Source organism: Anarrhichthys ocellatus, unplaced genomic scaffold, assembly GCF_004355925.1.
Source record: "Anarrhichthys ocellatus isolate YVR2014 unplaced genomic scaffold, GSC_Weel_1.0 scaffold2, whole genome shotgun sequence".
NCBI classification, from domain to species: domain Eukaryota; kingdom Metazoa; phylum Chordata; class Actinopteri; order Perciformes; family Anarhichadidae; genus Anarrhichthys; species Anarrhichthys ocellatus.
The window spans coordinates 12,588,204-12,607,706 of NW_022280032.1; the positions used below are offsets into that span (position 1 = coordinate 12,588,204).

Consider the following 19,503-nt stretch of genomic DNA (forward strand, 5'->3'; position numbering starts at 1 on the left):
TGTGTGTGTGTGTGTGTGTGTGTGTGTGTGTGTGTGTGTGTGTGTGTCTGCCTCATTCCTCAGTACTCCATTTGTTGTAGCTGCTTCGGTGTTGAATAACCTTGGAGATGGAAAAACAAGTGCAGTCCACATTATCTCACATCGTATTCACAGACACAAACATGCTGAGAAACCTGTGACAAGGTCAGAAACAGCGTGTTTTCATTACACAAAGTATATAAGAAGAAAGTATTAATCGAGGGATTTTAGATATCCTAGAGGGAGTTGAAGGGAACAAAGAGTTGATAGCATTCCCACATAACAGACTTATCAAGCATTCAGCCGCCATAGCAGCAGTCAGTGTGAGTCACTGGTCCGTTAAGCTTCAGTTCTGACCCCCTCACTGTCTTCCCCTCAGTCTCCCTCTCTCCCCTCTCCTTCACCCTTACACACACACACACATTTAAGAGCAGAGAAAGTAAGACTGGGCCTCCTCACCGTGCAAGTGGGATTGTAGTCTAAGGAGCTTGACCCAAAAGAGATTTGTGGACTGCATGTCTTGTTAATGCAACATCACAAGACTAAATCCCAATGAACACAGTAAGGTTTGTTCCACTAATAAGGCAGAGAGAAGAGGGTGGATGGTGCTCCTTTGCTCATAGAGGTCACTAGGAGCTTTCCATATGTTTTAGTATTAACGAGAATCATCGCTATTTCAGCAAACCTAGAAGAAGAGTTGATTCAGTGAGTCAATCAACCAGTCCAGTACCAGTAACCACTGACTCACACCGGTCTTCAGTACTGTGACTCAGTGAGGGGGAAGCAGAACACTAATTATGAGACATTATGGACCAATTACCGTCTTTTGTCATAGTAAAAAAGATCGAAGTTTTTAACACCAGACTTTTTTTCCCCTTAACAAGTGACTTAAGTGACTTCAAGTTGTGCTGTAGAATAGGCGTGTGTTCTCGAGGCAGTTGTGTTTAATTAGTCAGTTCTTTTTACGGGGGGAGATCCCTGTTGTTTCTAAATGCAGACCATCCACCGCAGCCTCAGCATTTATTTGGTTACGTTAACATACTTTTCCCCCTCTGCTTACCGCAGGCCACATGCAGACACACATACAGTCCACACAGGCAGGCATTTACAACTGAACCACACACCGTACTAATGCCTCATTAGTGTCTTCTGACTCATTTAGACAGAGATTATAGGGTCTGTGTGTTGACTGACTACCTGATGGACAGATTTAAGGGAAAGCTTCTGTCAACACTGTGAAGAAGCTGCCAGAAGGTTCAATCAAACAAAGCTATGGTTTGAACTAATGCCATCTCACATGCTTACACTGCATGTAGATTCATGTTCTGCAGGGGATTGAGATCACACACGCACTGACTTTAGTTTAGCTTCAGTCTGTTTCATTTAAAGCAAATAGGCACACACAGCCTGTTGTGATTAGTTTTTCCATAAATGTCATCCCTTCAAAACACCACAACCAAAACACAAACAACAGGAAGTGCCTCCAGAGTGTATCTGCATCTCCATGACAAACAGTGGATATAGTCTTGCACACCAGAGCTCCACCCATGGGTGAAACAATGGGTGTTTTACACTCTATCAGATCTGACCTTTTTCATCTATAAATGGCTTTTTGCTCGGGTGCACAGACAATATAATAAGACAAACGCGGGTCTGTGCACATGAACACCCAGCTTGTTTATGAATAACGACCAGTCCCTTCCTCTGCTTGTGCATGTTCGTGCCATTGTGTGCGAGTGTTATACCAACAAAAGGATGAGGATTCATAGCATATGTGCGCATACTCGCAGCAGCCTCACCCTAATACCAGAAGCACCCAACAGCTTCCTAACAAAGAATCTGTCAGCATGTTTTTTTATCAGATATTCACGCTATTGGGCTTATGTAACTGGGCCACTTTTTGAAACAGCACATAATCACAACAGAAATGTCTATTTTTAAACTTGAAGGGGATTTGATTTCACCTCGTTGTAGATCACGTGACTGCTGATTTGATACTCCAGATATATTTGAACACATGTACAACTTTTCCTGCAACATCAAAGACTACTTCCAACATCACAGCAGCTTCTCTCCAGCTTTAGTGGTCTCGTGCCTGAACACAATTACAAACACCCATCTTATCTCCACAGCTCTGGCCCATATGTAGCCAACACACACACACTTACTCACTCACTATCTACCCTGCCCACTATATTTAGCACCATGCTACATTACCACTTCACACTCCATTGAAAATGTACGGTACAGCAACAGTTTTGATAAGAGCGCCGGTTTTCTTTCTTCATGCTCGCGCACACGCATACACACACATAGACATACTTACAGCACATAAATACATACATTAAGCTGTGTTTACGTACTTTTTTCATCATATTTCTTCCCCCTCCTCCCCTTTCCTCCCTCTCATCCCTCCGTCCATTGTTTTCCCAGGCTATTAAAATTCCTGGACTGTGACCTGTTCCTCCCCGAGCTCCCTTTCTCCTCTATTCCTCCCTCATCCCGTCATAGCTGGGTCTTCCACTTCCTTTTTCCTGTTTGTCAGTCTTAAGTTTTACTTTTGTTACTCATGGTTAGTCAGTGCACATCAGGGGTTTGCGTGTGTGTGTGTGTGTGTGTGTGTCAGCTCCAGCTGATAGATGCAGGCCCATTTGTGTTCTGAAATAGCCCACGCTATTCTCTTCTCTAACAAGAAACAGACTCTGTGAATGTGTGTATGTGCGCGTACACAGAGGTCTGACTAAACAAAGCAAGGCCACTTCAATTGCTGGGGCCACAGAAAGCTTCTTTCCCCCTTCATCACTCCTCCCCTGACCCCTCGTTACACACATACACATACACACACACACACACACACACACACACACACACACACCTCCCAACCACATAGCCGAAAGCAGGAAGCACAGACCCTGAGGGAGAGAGGAGGGGTCAGGAGGAGGGGAGACATTAACGCCCCCTCCCTCTCCTCGCAAAGCTACAGGAGAGGAGGAAACTTAACTTTACACACTTTCCCTCCATCAACACACACACACATGCACATGCCTACAGATGGTGAACACCCACCCACTCATAACGTCCTGTTCCCCTGCATCTGGGAGGATTTTAGCTACACACATGCTGTGGAGTACGTCTGGGGGGAAACTTTCTCGCCCAGCTGGCTTTGGCTCCATTTAAAGAGGAGCCGATGGTTCAATAAAGAGGACGGAAAAGAGAAAAAAATCAAATCTGAGCAGAGGAAAGAAAGCCTCCTCCCTCTCACACTGTCTTTCTCCAGAGTGCGGTCATCCAACGAAGGGATCTGATGTGGACATGGCCGCCTGGTCTGGACCTGATCAGAGAGCCACAGACTAGGTCCTCTGCCTCCACCTCCTTCTCGGTTCCCAACTCCTCCTCTTCGTCAGCTTCTTCCATTTTTTTCTCCTCTTCCTCCGTATCCATTGCCTTTTCTCTCAAAACAAACTGGAACATACTCAGAAGAGAATGGAGGATTTGGCTGAAGGCTGCGTGGATTTAATGTGAAGCATGTTTTTATTTTAGCAGCCCTGAAGAGTGTCTGTTTCTCCTAAACCTCAGGTGTTCCAATGGCGTCAGTTGGAGAACCTCTACTTCAGAGAGAAGAAGTTCTCAGTGGAAGTTCATGACCCAAGAAGGTAAATTTCTAACATAAATTTAAGCGTGTTGAACTGGATGATACCAGTTCTACTTCAGTGTTATTACTATTTTCTCCAGTTAATATTTGGAAGTGATGGAATTTTCCCTCAGTTATGGACAACTTCCAGTAGCTTTTACTACAAATTACCACTGTGCCATATGTGAATTTGTTAACGTTTCAAACTGCAGTGCAGAAAAGGAGAGATTGGAATCTAATTCAGTAATGGTTGCAGCATTTGTCTTGGCAATAGAGCAAGATATTGGGGATGTCCCGGCGGAGCCTGACACAGATTGATAGGCTGATTATTAACACACTTGTGCGGCCGCATGCATGCGCCAACACATGTGCTCTTTCACACACACACACACACACACACACACACACACACACACAGGGTAAACCCTCGACAGTTGACCACAAAAGGATAGATGGCTGCGCGATAGCTGTTTTGCGGAGGAAGTGACCTCTCTGGTGTTTATTTAACATGGCTGTATATGTGGAGTGTTATTCTACAGACAGAGGAAGGAAGGGAGTGAGAGAAAAAGACACGGAGAGGGTGAAACAGAGAGCGGTAAGGAAGCTGTCATTAGGGTGAGCTGGTCGGGTGCTTAGCTGCAGATGTCTGTTTAAATAAGGATGAGTAAACAATTGGGAACATCGTGTGTGGCTTTGCAAAAAAATATCTATACGTAAATATGTAGCCATCTTTTGTATTCAGTGTATATAAGGAGGCCTTGTGTCCGCTCTTACTGTAGGGCGTCGGTGACAAGAAGGACGTTCGGTCACAGCGGCATCGCGGTGCATACGTGGTACGCCTGTCCTGCCCTCATCAAGTCCATCTGGGCCATGGCCATCAGCCAACACCAGTTCTACCTGGACCGCAAGCAGAGCAAGGTCAGCAGGCCCACCAGATACACACTCACACCGCAGACATGATTAGAAATGTCCATGAGATACAGCAGACTCAGCAGGCATGGTCAGCAAGATTCTTGCAATTAAACTGCTTAACGATGTGCTTTGACAAACCCTCTCCGTTCTTTGTCTCTCCAGTCTAAGATCCATGCAGCGCGGAGTTTGAATGAGATCGCTATCGACCTCACGGAAACAGGGACTCTGAAGACCTCCAAACTAGCAAACATGGGAAGCAAGGGCAAAATTATAAGTGGCAGCAGTGGCAGTCTGCTCTCGTCAGGTCAGTATATGGTCAGTGTGTGTGTGTGTGTGTGTGTGTGACTGTGCTTGGAAGAGAAGGAGAAAGAAACTCAGACTACAGGGAGAGAGAAAGAGTGATATGTGTGCACATTGGTCTCTGTGTTTGCACGTGTGGTGGTGAGGGGGAGTCTCGTTGACAACTGAAGAGACAGAAACAGCTGCTTCTGGAAAGAGGCCATTGATTCCCCGCTGAATATTCTCACACACATACTGTACACCAATACACCCCACCCAGTGTCTTTCTGTATGTATGGGACACCGCACCCACCCTCCATGTCTCACGGACATATCCTCCACAGGCCCCTGTCCCCTCTAAATTGAGTGGGTAAGGGAATGAATCGGGCAGCGGGTCAGTGGACAGCTTTGCCGCGGCCTTTAAAACAATGCTTATCCGTGTTGAACAAGTAATGAGTGTGACAGGAAGGGAACTAAATTTAGATTAGAAAGGAAAATGCCCTTTTAAATCCAGACAGCCATGTAAAGTGTGTCGCATGCTGTGAAAGTGAGTAATCAGGCGGAATACTGAAACACGTCAGTAACATTGTCCTGCGAGCTTTCCTCATTTTGATTTCTCCAGCTCGTGTTTTTTCTGTTTCCTCCTTAATCTCAGTATAGAGACATGTATCTGTCCCTAATCCCTTCCCTTTATCTCTTCAGCTATCCATTCCTAGTCTCCTAATCTCCCTTTTCTCCCCTCTCTGTCCCTCTCCAGTTCTACCCCCACCCCGTATGATACAGGGTGTCTCTGTCTTATCTGTCTGGGTTTTGTCACTTCACTTATTGATGTTGAGTCAGTGTGTTGATTTCATAATCCACTGCTGACTGGAGGCCATTTCTGCCCAACAACATAAACATGTCACAGGAAATGTGACGCCAAATCCATGCACCCCCCCCTCCGCGACAGCCAACACGTCTCTCTCTGACTCCATTATAGAGTTTCTCTGATTCAATTTGAAATCATTTGTGACTACAAAATGTTATGTTTTTGAGCTGCAACGACAGTTGAATGGACGCTGCTAGTGTTTGTGTACTTAATATAGTATAACTTGTAACAGAATAGAGAGCCATCTGTCTGTCACAACTGTTTCAGTGGTTTGTTTTGTATTGTTGCTATCTTTGACCACACAATCACTGAGAGAGCTACAGAGGGAAACACAGTGTGTACGTCTGGGGATGTGTGTGTTTTTGTTAACAAATCATGTTGCAAACAAGACTGGCACCATCTCAGGGCCTTGGAGATTGTGCGTCACAGACTTTGTCCTAAACTGCCCCTTCCTTGAAACACTCACACAAACACACCACTAAAACTCAGTTTCCTTATCGAAACGTTCCATTCGCTTCCCTGTGAACATCCTGCGAGGATAGCAGGTGCATGCCCATTTTATACCTCCACAATCTGCCGAAGAAGTCCCCACTACTCCAAACACACACACACACATGTTCCAGACTCCTGTCCTCACGTGATGTGTTGTCTGTCTCTCCGTGCAGGCTCTCAGGAATCGGACAGCTCGCAGACAGCTAAGAAGGACATGCTGGCAGCACTGAGGGCTAGGCAGGACGCTCTGGAGGAAACTCTAAAAAAGAGACTAGAGGAACTGAAGAGTATCTGCATCAGAGAGGCGGTATGAGCAAACACAGATCTGGCAAACATTTTGAGAATCAGAATACTTTTTAGCTCTTCCTTTCTAATTTGTCCCCTTGTCGTCTTTCGTAGGAGCTGACAGGGAAGCTCCCGAAGGAATATCCTCTGGATCCGGGAGAGGAGCCACCCACAGTCAGACGGAAGATCGGTACCGCCTTCAAACTGGACGAGCAGAAAATTCCTCCTAAGGGAGAGGTGAGGCTGCAACACCTTGTTCTCCGCAGTAGCACTTTATCACACTTTACAATCTCCCTGCTCCCCACACAGGCCAAATACAAACAGGAGGTCATCTAGTAGTGCCAGTGTGTGAAACAAATACACAACACCGCAAGTAGCTGTGCCAGGCACTGTGCTGCAGTAATTGGAATATATGAACGTAGCGCTAATTAGTTAAACGTGTTTATCTCCTTTTAACCCAGCTGTAATGTTAATGAGCCATTTATGAGCAGTATGGGCATTATAGATCAAACTGGTGTTTAAAAGCTCTAGAAGTTACACAGTGAAGGTCAGGGGCGGTTCAGGATTAACTTCACTTAAAGCCACTTAATACTCACATAATGGTCGGGATGATGATTGACATAATGATAGATTACCTCATCCATACCCAGTTGTTTACTAAGCAAAGGAAACAGACAACACTGAAAAAGCCACAGTCTAGAGACGTCGTGGACCTGCATCTTTGTCTTTTTGTGCCACGGGTAGATTTTCCAGAGCAGCAGAACTTCTAAAAATAGCAGCCGTTCTCGCCACAGGAAGTGGTGATAGTAGGATTGTGTGCGCGCCTGTATGTATGCAGGCATGTGGGTGTGTGTGTGTGTCGCTGAGGTTGTATGCTTTGAAAAGAATCCAGGGACGCGATATCACAAAACTGCCCTGCAAGCAGAAAGATGTCTCTAAAACTACACTGAACACCTTAAACTCACACACCATTTCCTTGTCTATAATCGCATTTGAACGTTTCTATTATACTATGCTGTTTAACAGTATACTACACCAAGCGTATATTGTACAGTAGATAGACATTTGTGCAGTGTAGTAAACATGCATGCAATATGCAACACATTTACACTTTGACAGAGTATGTTTTACTTGGTTCACCTCTGAAGTCTCTGCTGCACGAATCCCAGGAACCGTTTAGAGGAAGGGAGGATGGATTGATGGAGCCGTGTTGTTATTGGGGGACAGAGAGTCTCAATAGAGAATATCCAGTTGTGAGAAAATGCGGGGCTGCAGCACAGATAAATTATTTCCGCAGTGTGTTTTCTCTGGCAAGGCTCTGCGTGTGTGTGTGTGTGTCAAACCAAATAGGTTGCATGGGCGAGTTACCGTCTGAATATGTGTCTGCAGACGAAGCCTTGTTTTTTTTGGGATTGTGCAGAGATTTCGTTGCTAAATCTGTTTGCGAATCCGGCGTCTTTGTGCTTGTGTTACTCAGAGTTTGCCCTCGTGTTTGTGTGTGTGTGTGTGTGTGTGCTTATCCCAGGAGGAGGAACTGGAGCGCTTGGAGCGGGAGTTTGCCATTCAGTCCCAGATTACAGAGGCAGCCCGGCGCCTTGCCAGCGATCCTCATGTGAGCAGCAAGAAACTGAAGAAACAGAGGAAGACGTCTTATCTGAACGCGCTGAAGAAGCTCCAGGAAATTGAGAACTCTATCAATGACCACCGGGTCCGCTCTGGCAAGAAGCCTACGCTGAGAGCTTCGCTTATCATAGAGGGTACCAATATATATATATATATATATCCTATTCACTACAGGGAAATCAGATTGTACTATTGATTAGCTGTAGGTGCCACGACACACACAGCATTATTGTTCTCAAGTACTGTTTCGAGTAATAGAATAAAAGCCAGTGGAGCTGACAAGTTCCAACGTTGTTGCTTTTGACACATCAAAGATTTGTAAACAAGTTTTAGATCTAGTAATTGTACAATCTCTAACCTCCCGTCTTTATTTCTCTGTCCTTTAGAGGCCAATATCGGTTCTGAAGACAGTTCATTGTCTGACGCTCTGGTCTTGGATGATGGTGAGTCTCTATCCTTCACATTACTCTGCAAGATTCAATAACTCGCTGATTTCAGGGTTTTTTAAAACTGTCTTTAATGCGCCAATGTAATTTATTTATTCCTCTATTTCAGATGATCCACACGTTACAGGTACCCCCACCTTCTCTCCAGTAGCATCGCCTCACAAGGGCCTCCCTCCTCGACCGCCATCTCACAGTCGGCCCCCTCCACCTCAGTCCCTGGATGGCCTGCGACACCTGCACTATTCACGCCCTGACTACGATAAGTCACCCATCAAACCCAAGATATGGAGTGAGTCGTCACTGGATGAGCCCTATGAAAAAGTCAAGAAACGCTCCTCTCATTCCAGGTATGAGGGAGTTTACCTTAACTAGCGTTAGAATAGAGCTACTGTGTATTAACACGTGTGTGTGACGCTGCCCGAAATGATTTAAATCAAGTGTTAAACAACTTTATTTGAGATATTGTTTAGTCATCTCAAATGTAATTAATCCAATCAAAATTACAAGTAATGTGGCCGGAACTACAATTTCAGACTTGAGTCAGTCTGTGACAGTAGTCTTAAGATGAATGCCTCAAATGTGGGGTTGACCACAAGTTCAGTAGAGCTCACCATACACAGATTGCCTCTGTGAAAGGAATATAACATTAATTATGAATTGTGTTTATTTTCGTTGCCTCTTTGCCAAGTCACAGGCGTTTCCCAAGCTCTTGCAGTGCAGAAGCAGGGGGTAGTAACTCTCTGCAGAGCAGCCCCATCAGGAACCTCCCTCACTGGAATTCTCAGTCCAGCATGCCCTCAACCCCAGACCTGAAGACCAGGACCCCACACTACGTACATTCCACTAGGTCAGTCTTTATACCTGGTTCTTAATTATTACGTTCACATTCACGTAGTTCTGCAGATCTGTTCCAGCTCAGCCCTTATATTGAACTTTTTTTGTGATGCTGCATCTCACAGGTCAGTGGACATCAGTCCCACACGTCTGCACAGTCTCGCTCAGCACTTTAGGAACCGCAGCTCGAGCCTTGAGTCCCAGGGCAAACTGTTGCCGCCCGACCCCGGCGCACACCCGCACACCCTGGGCACACTCGGCAGCCCTGACTTCTTCCTGGTCCCAGGACGCAACACCAATGGCTCTGACCCACTGGATGACTGCTCATCCTGCACCAGCCAAAGCAGCTCAGAGCATTACTACCCATCTGGTGGACCCCCGAGCAGCAACCCCAACTACTCCACTCTAGGAGAGGACTCACCCTCCAAAGCCAGGCAGAGACAGAGGCAAAGGCACAGGTAAGGATGCAGGGGAAGTGGCTCTCTTCATACAATTCATTTTCTGCCAATATGTACTATATACAGTATATATATATATATATATATAAAGAAATGAACAGTTTTAGTGACATTGATGTATGTGTTTGTTCCTTTGTTCTCTCTCCAGGTCAGCAGGTCAGTTGGGTTCCTCTAACTCCGGCTCCATGCCCAACCTGGCAGCTAAGAACGGTTCTGTTGGAGGCTCGGGAGGAGGTGGGGTGGGAGGGGGACACCACGGAGTCTACCTCCACAGCCAGAGCCAGCCCTCCTCCCAGTACCGCATCAAGGAGTACCCGCTATACGTGGAGGGCAGCCCAAACCCTGTGGTGGTGCGCAGCCTGGAGAGCGATCAGGAGGGCCACTACAGCGTCAAGGCCCAGTTCAAGACCTCCAGCTCCTACACGGCCGGGGGACTGTACAAGGAGGCCTGGGGGGGAGAGGAGGGAGGAGAGGGGAGCGGCCGACTCACGCCGTCGCGCTCTCAGATCGTAAGGACTCCGTCATTGGGGCGAGAGGGTGGTGGAAGCGGAGGAGGGGGGAGGGCAGCAGTGTCTGAAGAGCTGCGGTGCTGGTACCAGAGGTCCTCGGGGAGCCTGAAGGAGAGGAGTCACTCACATTCGGGGTCTACTTCCTCGGAGACGGGGTCACAGCAAGGCACTCTGGGACATAGTCGAGGAAGTAGAGTAGGGACTCTCGCCAAGGGCTCACCAGGTTGGTCTTCTTCATTTATTCACAATAAACCTTGTCTCATATGGGTAAAAAGTATCATGATGTGTTTTTAGATAACAAAATTTACACTATTCCTGTTTATTCAGGTTGACTAATATTTTGTTTATTCAGAGGTTCTAACATTAATTGTCGAAGAGAAAATATCCCTAGTGACACTCAAACTCATGACCTTTAGATTATGAGCTCTGGGAACTGGCTCACGGCCTGTTTTTAGATGGATTGGAAGAGGGTGAAATGTCGAGCATCACTTTGTCGCTTCATGTCAACCACTTCCATCTGAAATGATTTGTAGCCTGTTGCTGTGTTGCTTGTTGTGTGAATACAGCGTAACATTCAAACCCTCTTTTCTCATTCTCATAGAGCAGCTGTCCCCACTTTTCCCTTACGTGAATGAAAATGAATCAGTGCGTAATCCTTATGTTAGCAATATCAAATCTCACTGCATCAACTAAATTAAAACATCAAAAAGCCAGTTTTTTTACTTTTGTGTAAATTTAGAAATTAAAAATGGCATCCTACTTAGACTATATAAATATAATGCACATATCAAATGGATGAACCGGGAATCTGGGATTGGATTGAGCCTAAAATTGTGATTGACAAGTCTACAGGTTTATATTATGCAGACTTTTTGTGGACAAATGTCAATGCCCTGTGTGAGGATTGAACTCACGACCTTCAGATTATGAGACTGACGCGCTGCCAACTGCGCTAACAAGGCTGGTATTAGAACCAGTCATTTGCCCCTCCCCGAAAACCCCCCCCCCCCCCCCCCCTCACCTCCCCTCGGGCTAATTGTTCTCAGTGGCCACATCCCCCAACCCCCCCATATGAGAAGCACAGTTGGAATTCCTTTGCCGCTCGCCTCACTTCAGCCTCTGCTATGTGTGTTTGCTCTGTGTATCCATGTGTCTCAATACATGTGTCTTTGAATCTTGTGTCTCTCTAACTCATGCTGCATGTGTTGTATCTCATTTAGCATGACTAACTGTCAGTTTTCCCCATAGCTGCATCCCCTCACAGCCAGAGGAGTGTGACGCCCTGCAGCGAACATGCAGCCACACCAACACCCCCCTGTAGCCCACAGCACATCCTCAACTGGCAGAGCGGGTAAGAGACAGACACACACACACACACTGCAGCAGACCGGGTTGACAAGAAGATATGAATTTACATAATTTTAGGACAAACTGCATCTTGGCTACTCAGCTTCTTTTTCTCCATCTTTATCCAAACCTCACTCGACCATCCTCACAAGCTTTGACTTCTGTCGTCTGATATTGTTTTACACTGCTGACCTAACCCTAAAGAATGGTTTTCATGGGATTTGGGCGTAACATCTATTTTTAAACCTTTCTCGTGTCTCGTCGCTTCTCTTGACTTTTCATTCTATTTGGCTGTTTGAGGTACTGATTCACTCACTGCGTCTTTGTTTCTTGTTTCTTCACTCGTCGTCCTGTCATCTCTCACTTCCTCCGATTTTCATCATGGAAATTTCTCTTATTACCTAATATTTGTCATTTCTTCCTCGTCTCCCTCTGTCTGCACTAACCCTCCTTTCCTTGTGTGTGTGTCCTCTCTCCTGGTTTAGAGGCACAGCAGACAGCTCTCCTACTGAGGACGTCTGTCAGTCTCCCCCTCAGCCCAGCTCTGATGCATAGAGGTACTGTCTGTGGTCTCGACCTGGCAGGGGTCTAAACCTACAGTGTACTGTTCGAGGGGCACAGCAGCAGCATTACAGAGTGAAAATAACCTTGAAAGAAAAAATATAATTTGACAGCAGTGCTGAATTTATTCCCAATCCGACTTTTATTTATAGAAATCTGTCTTTGCACACCTCTAAAAGTGTTCGGCACTCATGAGACATTACTGTTCACTTTTATCATCAACTGTGGAGGGCTGACAAAAGGGAACGCGGAGAATCTCTTGCTCTTTGACGGTGGCGGTATCTGCGTCCTGAACTCCTTCTTTGGCTGTATCTGTACCTGATCTCTGCATGTGCTCTGCTCTGTGGTCTGACACCGACACTGTGGCTAATTCCTCACAGGATCTACTAATATAAATACTTATTGTAATCATGTGCTGTAAGCGTTGGAACACAGAACACTCTTTAACAAACAATCTCAAAAGTAGATAAATGCTTGAAACCATGGAAATAGTATCTGTGTTTATGTTTTGATCAATTTACCTTTACAGCCCTGGTCCGTGTCTTCCTCTGCAGGTCTTTCAGTGATAGCTGTTTTCCCAGCAGCCCCTTGTGTTCAGAGCTGGCAGATGTGCAGTGGTACGGACGTGATAAGGCCAAACCTGGAACCCTGGTCTGAGACCTTCCTACCGGGCCCAGAAAAGTCCCATTGCCCTCTCCTACTGCCTCTCCACTGTCCCTCACTACTACTCATAGACAACCAACAACCTCATCCTTAAGGCCCTACAAAAAAACCCTGCCCTGAGCGGACTGGCGGACTGGACATGAGCCTCCCTCCTTCCTAAATCCTGCCCTCCATCCATCTCCCCACCTCTTAATTATACCCCTCTGTCACAGCTCAGCTGGACAGGGACACGCTCGCTGGGCTCTGTTTAGGGCTGGTTTCACAGGACAGACTGAGAAGTGCCACCTCAGCTGTTGAACTGTTGCCCTACAGCACCACAGAGCCCGTTCTTTACTCCCCCTCTGCACACAAGCAATGGGGCAAGGAGGAAAAACAGCGATGGGAAGAGAGAGCACAGAAAAATATCAAGCAAACAACTCAAACAGAACCAACATCGGCCGTTCCAGGATCTGTTTCATATCTCGTCGTTGGTCCCCCGACCTAACTAACTCCAGTGCACTGCCACCCGATCAGAGGATACCTGCTGGATTTGAGCCACCAGTTTAAAACCCATCTCCAGGCCCGAACAAACTGTGTTGGATTTCATTATTCCATTAATGTTGTTTGTCTTTTTTGTTTATTTGTCCCCACATATTTATAATAACAGAAGATGACAAATGACTTTTCAGGAAAAATCTGGATTAACAAACGTATAGATGACAAATTGAACTCCTCTCAGTTTAACCCACAACCAAAGACAACTTGGATCGACTGGTCACACCAGGGTCCCCGGGCTGGTGCCATACCGTGACAATATCAGGATGGGTTACGGGACTCTATCTGGGATATTGATGAGGACTATAGCAATAACAAACATTGTACAATATGAACTGGTTTGAGTCTACGGAGTGAATTACAGCAGGCGTGCTGCAGTGGTCTCTGCTCTGCCGTGCTTGGAGTAAACGATCATTAGTGTGTCATCGGTGAATTGGGAGTTGTGGTTATTGGGTTTGGCATTAATCTATGCTTATTTCAGTGACTTCATTTTGACAATTACTTGGCTGTAGTTTTGATATAGAAACAAGACATTCTGATTTCACATTTTCACCCCCGGGAAGTAAATGATTTTTGTCTGTTGACATCTGTTGGAATTACTTGTGGTTGATGTTGAGGCTGTTCAATGATAAATCTCCATAGTGAACCATGTTTTCTATCACGAGTGTCTCTTCCTCTCTGGTGGTCTTGCTTCTATACCGGTTCTTCTCACCACGCTGAGTCCCCTTTTTGTAGCACTGTGCGTTCTCGTCTTTCTGTCCACCCCTTCAACATGACAGGAGCAACCCGACTGGACACAGACAGCGTCAACTCAATGGTGACTAGAACACACACACACACACACTGGCAGTCACAACACATATTATGAACACACAAAACAAGTACAAATGTGCCAAACATGTTGGTGCTTTACATTCGTACTGTAATTCAGCACTGGAACAGCCCCTCCTTCGAGTCTAAAGCCATTGTACAGACACTCAGACAAATAGAGTAGAAGGTATTCAAATGTACTTTGAAAAGCACAACATTAACCGTGTCGATGAGGGCTGGACCTACAATTAGGGAATTTTCATTTTCCACTTTCAATATTTTAGTAATGAGTTGTATCAAAGGTAGAAAAGCCAGAACCACGGACAAGGTGTTACACGATAGTGCTCTTTTTATTAGTACGAGGACATCGAGGAGTTTTAAGTTGGACAATATTTAATCCCCACTGTCAGGGCAGAAGAGAAGCCATAGCCAGAACTGAAACAAACGATTGTTTAACCCACATCTCAATCAACAGTCAGATATTCAGATCAGGGTTAGAAAAGCACACCTGGTTTTGTAAGACGGAAGTAGAACTCTGCATGTTTTATTTGTATCTAAATCAATGTCCTTCATCTCCCCCTAACCAGAGTCAATCATTATTCTTTCATTGTTGCAAAAAAAGTAATCTGAACTGGTGTTAATTCACTGAGAGGATGACAGATTCTGCATCTCAGTGATAAAGAGAAGTGGACGTATTGTTTTCAGTCTCACGACACCAGTATGTCTGGGTGAATGGTGCAACATGTTTTATGTGCATCTTACCCTGTCCCCCATAGTGTTGTGTTTCCTTCATGCACTCACACCAGTTGTTGTAATCTGCCACGTTCTAGACTGTTTAAATAAGAAGGTTTAGTCCACTCCCTGCATGGTTGGTTCTCCAAGAGCTCCCCACCCATGCCTGGTCAGATTTGATCAGTTTTTACCCAGGATTGGAACCAGCGCTCCCTGGTTACCTTATTAGAGTGCAAGCTTGACCCTGCTTTACTCACTCAAAGTCTTTACCCGCTGTTAGTGTGCTAAGACACGACCCCATGCATGCCCTGCAGATCCACTGACAAAAAAAACGAACCCAAAGACATCCAGCACCCGTCCTGTATACGCTAACATTAGCACATCCTGCTCCGTAGTGTGCCCCATCTCGACCCTGTGGTGATCTCTGAGCCCGATGTGAAGAAGTGTGACGTCCCGTCCCCTCTGTAGCTCCAAACACACCATGTTTTCTGTGCTTCATAGAGATGTATGAGGTTTCTTTTTGTAATACTCCAAGAGAAATGAACTAACTCATTTATCAGTCTTTTCCTGTATGTACGGAGGGGCACTGTAAGGTTTTGTGGGGTTTTTAACATTCACATTCATTGTTTTACAATGTTCCATTTTATATGAACCAGTATTGTTTTGTTTCTTTAGTTCTGTAATAATGCATTCAGGTGCTACAAAATGACCAGTTACTGCTTCGTCACGTAGGATCTCTAGACATCTTCATTGTTCTCAATAGATTCAGTTTACCAGATGTGCAAAATGAAGCTTATTTTAACAGACAGTTTAATAGTAGAAGACACTTCCCCAACCAGACAATAGAGCATGTAACTTGATTTTATCAGTTCTGTTCAACTGTAACAATACATTAAAGCTGTTGTAGAAAAAATGTGGAATTGATAAAAAAAAATAACTGAATTCCGCAGTTAATTTATTCTTTTTTCTATTAAAATTTGTATAGTAACTTTACATTTTTCAAAACTGTGTTGTTGGAAATTGATGATGAATTTTCAAGATGAGAAGCAGTGTTGGTTATTGAGAGTAAGAAAAATAAATTATTGATGAATGTTCTCAAGATTATGCCTTCATCTGTTTTTCATTTCCGTTTTCCTCCTTTTTTTTTATTTCTATGGAAAAACATGAAGATATTTAGTCATTCGCTCACGTCTAGGCTATTCTGCTGAAAGTATCAGTCAGACTTATCAAAGGGGATCCCCTCACCACTTCCTCTCCTCCGGACACACTCACTCTCTTGTCAGCACATCCAGGGCTCAGTCACTTCCCTCTTGCACTCTGGCCTCCCACAGGAGAAGAAGAAGGATTTCCTGAGGGGTCAAAAGGAAGAAACACTCTAAAGATAAAAGATATTACTCATCACCCAACCACGAGATTAAACAGATGCACATCTGCATCTGGGCCGGCTTTATTTCACACATGCCGTCGCTTTAGATTTGCAGGCCGCTATGACACATGATCGGCAGCTCTGATCACACAGAACAATCTTTCTCTCTGCAGGAGATGCAGACATCTGAACAAATAGATTGTTTGAGCAGCTTCACCAGCTTCACAGACTGCAAACACACACAAACGGTAGTTTTGATACTTTACCATATAGAAAAGTGGCTTCTATATCAGAGGAATCAGTTGTCAGTGTCTGTGAGGACACCCGACCTCGTCATCCTGCTTTCTTTTATTCTCCTTCTGTGTCCGTTTGATAATGGATACCATGTTTCTCTTTGTACTCTTTGTGTTCCCATAGCAGCTCTTCCAACCAGGCAACAGCTGGAAGCTGTTAGCCCGACATGCCGTGAGAAACTAGCTCCTCCGTGATTTCTTTTTTTCACTCTTACACGTCTGTTAGTGTGCTTGTGTGTGTGAGCTTACTATAGGAGTGGTGTATGACCTTGCTTTATATCCTTAGTGAAATCCTTTTCGGAACTCCATGTACTCCTCTCTCGCTGTGAGGACCGCTGTGAGTTTTAGAACATAAAAAGTGAGGCCATTTTTGAAACATTATGACATTTTGTTAAGTCTTTTAAGAGACAGTTTTAGGGCTGGGACTTAAGGTTTTACGGTTAAGGTTAAATTAGGTTAAGGGTGAGGTAAGGTTAAAGATAAAAGTGAACGTGGAAATTAAGATCTGCTGGAGAAGTGAAGAGATCCGTGCAAGCTTACTAAAACAAACCATTTATTTACACTCAATGGTCATTCAATTAAAACAGTGAATTGCCTTCCCACGTTGTTAGTTAAGTCATTGCAGCTTAGAGTGCGTTCCTCTTCTCTTCAATATATGGCTTTGCCCTGACCAGCAAGTCTTTCTATTTCTATATTTGGCATCTGATGTGAAACAATTTCCTCATCTATTCTTCTTGCACTAAACAGGCTGAGCTGATTTGTGGATCAGACTGAAACACATGACAAGTCAGCAGCAATGCTGCTCTCTAGTGTTGACCACAGAGCAGCAAGATGGCAAAACTAGAATCAATTCCAACAATGTTAGATAAACAGATTGCTGAGCTTTGAAAACATGCATATATGTTGCTTGATTAAAATGTTTAACAAGTCAACGCTGTGTGTTGTGTTCACCATTGTTTCTTTAACATGCTGTTTATTTTTTGTAGGTTTAAACTTAGCTGCTGCACCTTGTTTGGGAACGTGAATTTGAAGCTTTTTGGAATCCCAAAAGCAGAAGTGATGCTGAATTTCACAATATTTAAAACAATTTTGGTTCAAACCAACCATGCAGACCCTGATCAATAACAGTAACTGAGGTTAAAAAAATGCTGCTCAAGCAGGAGTGTGTTCTTTCAGGTCTTTGAGTTTCACTGATTGAATTACACTTGTTCCAGTAGAGGCCCGTTGGTTTCATCTGGATCCTGCCCGGAAAAGAGCAAAAACAGTGAGACATCATTAAATATTCAAATTTTTAAAGTTGGTATCTCTGATTTATTTCACTGGAAATCTACGTGGACGACAACTTCCCATAAAACATGTCATCATCTGTCATCGCCACAGCAAATCAGCTGACTTAAACTGTATGCCTGAAAAAAAATTATCTCTGTACGTCTCACTATATTTACCTGTGAGAGGCGGCAGTAAGCCTGAATTTGGTGAGGACTGTAGCGGCGCAGGCCTCTCAACGACAGGAAAAGTATGTAGAACGACGCCAGAAAACACTGTACGGTAAATGCTATGGAGCTCCCCTTTGCAACATATGAACCAACACGCTAAGGATGAGGAGAGAGAGAGAGGGGAGGACAGTTCACTCACAGCTCAGGAAGCATTTCTACTCATTCAGAACATAAAGGTAGAGGTTGAAACAGGCTTTTGATAATGGTTAGAAATCTGTTTTGTATTGGTGGATATAATAAAAGAAACACCAGAATGCTTTTTATGCAATCTCCATGTTTTAAATGAATTACAGGATTACCTGTTGGTTTGTGTTGAGTGCGACAGGCTGCGTGGACCCGAGGCTGTTGGCCAGGAGAGCAGAGAAGCCAAACAGTAGACTGAAGAGGTTCAGACCCATCAGAGCGATAATCTGTTCATGATTTATGCAAAATCAAGCAATGCAGCAACATGTAAGCAACAAAACTACATAAAAAATTACAACACAAAGTATTTATACCTTTAATTTATTAGCTTTCCTCTGAACCTCCATAGCCAGACACCCAGCAGCCAAATACTGGAACAACACAAACAGTTGTGATTGTAGTGTTTTAATCTCTCTCTCTCTCTGTGTCTAAAGTGTTTATCAGTTGAAGCAGATGTGGACTCACACATAAGCTTGACCACACTGGTGTTGTCATGGAGACGGAGCAGCTGTAGCTCACACATGCATGGGTGACTGTGGCCAGTATGCAAGCTAATGCACTGAGGATCTGCACCACCTGAGGGGAAGAACAAGGTATGAAGCAGGCTGAGAGTGTAAATTCTTAAAAAGCGTTTAAAATGTTAACCAATGGTTTGCACAAGAACAAGAAAGTAGCATCTCACTCCAGTGACTAAAAGTCTGGTATTAACCACAGTCCCAAACCAGCGACTTATCCTGCCACTGATTAGCTCCCCGTGCTTGATAACCTGGTTCAGTGGGCGGGTTGAGGGTGTCTCCTTGAAAAACACCTGGTGCAACCCCTCCTGGAACATGTTCTGTGTCATCTGTTATGGAAGAAAACAGTTAGCTTGTCCAGGAAAACATAAATGGATGTTCAAAAAGAATCAGTCAAAGACTCAAAGACACACACACACACACACACACCTTTGATTCAGATTCGACACGGGATTTCAGTCAATGTGGCAGCTTACCTTCGCCAAATGTTGTCACGCTTTCCCTCATTTATCCACGGGCCGTCATATCAACAGAGAATGTCATCTAGCCAGAAATGAGAATCATTTAGAGACGGATTGTTTTCTCACAGTAGTGCAGCAGATCCAGAGGGTCAGAGTTCACTTGAGTTGGATGATAATGTTTGACTGA

The 19,503-nt window shown here is 44.7% G+C and overlaps 2 protein-coding genes and 1 non-coding gene across 10 annotated transcripts in view; 1 reads left to right on the top strand and 2 right to left on the bottom strand.

The window, feature by feature from the left end:
- Positions 1-16,102, top strand: part of frmd4a (FERM domain containing 4A) — a 95,901-nt gene extending 79,799 nt beyond the window's left edge. For 6 of the 8 annotated variants that reach the window (XM_031864150.1, XM_031864158.1, XM_031864142.1 and 3 more), the window contains exons 12-24: positions 3,595-3,671; positions 4,426-4,567; positions 4,724-4,865; positions 6,374-6,507; positions 6,600-6,722; positions 8,011-8,242; positions 8,495-8,551; positions 8,664-8,901; positions 9,243-9,401; positions 9,514-9,846; positions 9,995-10,578; positions 11,604-11,706; positions 12,818-16,102. In XM_031864150.1, coding sequence (XP_031720010.1) covers positions 3,595-3,671; positions 4,426-4,567; positions 4,724-4,865; positions 6,374-6,507; positions 6,600-6,722; positions 8,011-8,242; positions 8,495-8,551; positions 8,664-8,901; positions 9,243-9,401; positions 9,514-9,846; positions 9,995-10,578; positions 11,604-11,706; positions 12,818-12,920 — 2,427 coding nt within the window. In that variant the 3' untranslated portion in view covers positions 12,921-16,102. Of the gene's footprint in view, positions 1-3,594; positions 3,672-4,425; positions 4,568-4,723; positions 4,866-6,373; positions 6,508-6,599; positions 6,723-8,010; positions 8,243-8,494; positions 8,552-8,663; positions 8,902-9,242; positions 9,402-9,513; positions 9,847-9,994; positions 10,579-11,603; positions 11,707-12,187; positions 12,260-12,817 lie in introns of all 8 variants that reach the window. The other 2 variants (XM_031864125.1, XM_031864117.1) reach the window with 2 other exon arrangements.
- Positions 11,245-11,317, bottom strand: trnam-cau (transfer RNA methionine (anticodon CAU)). Its single transcript has one exon. It is a non-coding gene; the product is annotated as a tRNA-Met (tRNA).
- A 1,032-nt stretch (positions 16,103-17,134) lies between the features above and the next one.
- On the bottom strand, positions 17,135-19,469 carry tmem253 (transmembrane protein 253). Its single transcript, XM_031864182.1, has 7 exons — positions 19,332-19,469; positions 19,023-19,184; positions 18,806-18,916; positions 18,655-18,711; positions 18,457-18,567; positions 18,107-18,253; positions 17,135-17,902 (listed from the first exon to the last, which is right to left on the bottom strand). The coding sequence occupies exons 2-7, from the start codon at positions 19,182-19,184 to the stop codon at positions 17,861-17,863; spliced, it is 630 nt and encodes a 209-aa protein (XP_031720042.1). The 5' UTR covers positions 19,332-19,469; the 3' UTR covers positions 17,135-17,860.
- Between the last annotated feature and the right edge of the window lie 34 nt (positions 19,470-19,503).

Coding starts and splice junctions, on each gene's coding strand:
- tmem253 (XM_031864182.1), bottom strand. CDS start 19,184: ATGACACAGAACATGTTCCAGGAGGGGTTGCACCAGGTGTTTTTCAAG. Junction 18,254..18,456: donor CACTCAACACAAACCAACAG/GTAATCCTGTAA, acceptor CCTCATCCTTAG/CGTGTTGGTTCATATGTTGC. Junction 17,903..18,106: donor CTTACTGCCGCCTCTCACAG/GTAAATATAGTG, acceptor TTTTCCGGGCAG/GATCCAGATGAAACCAACGG.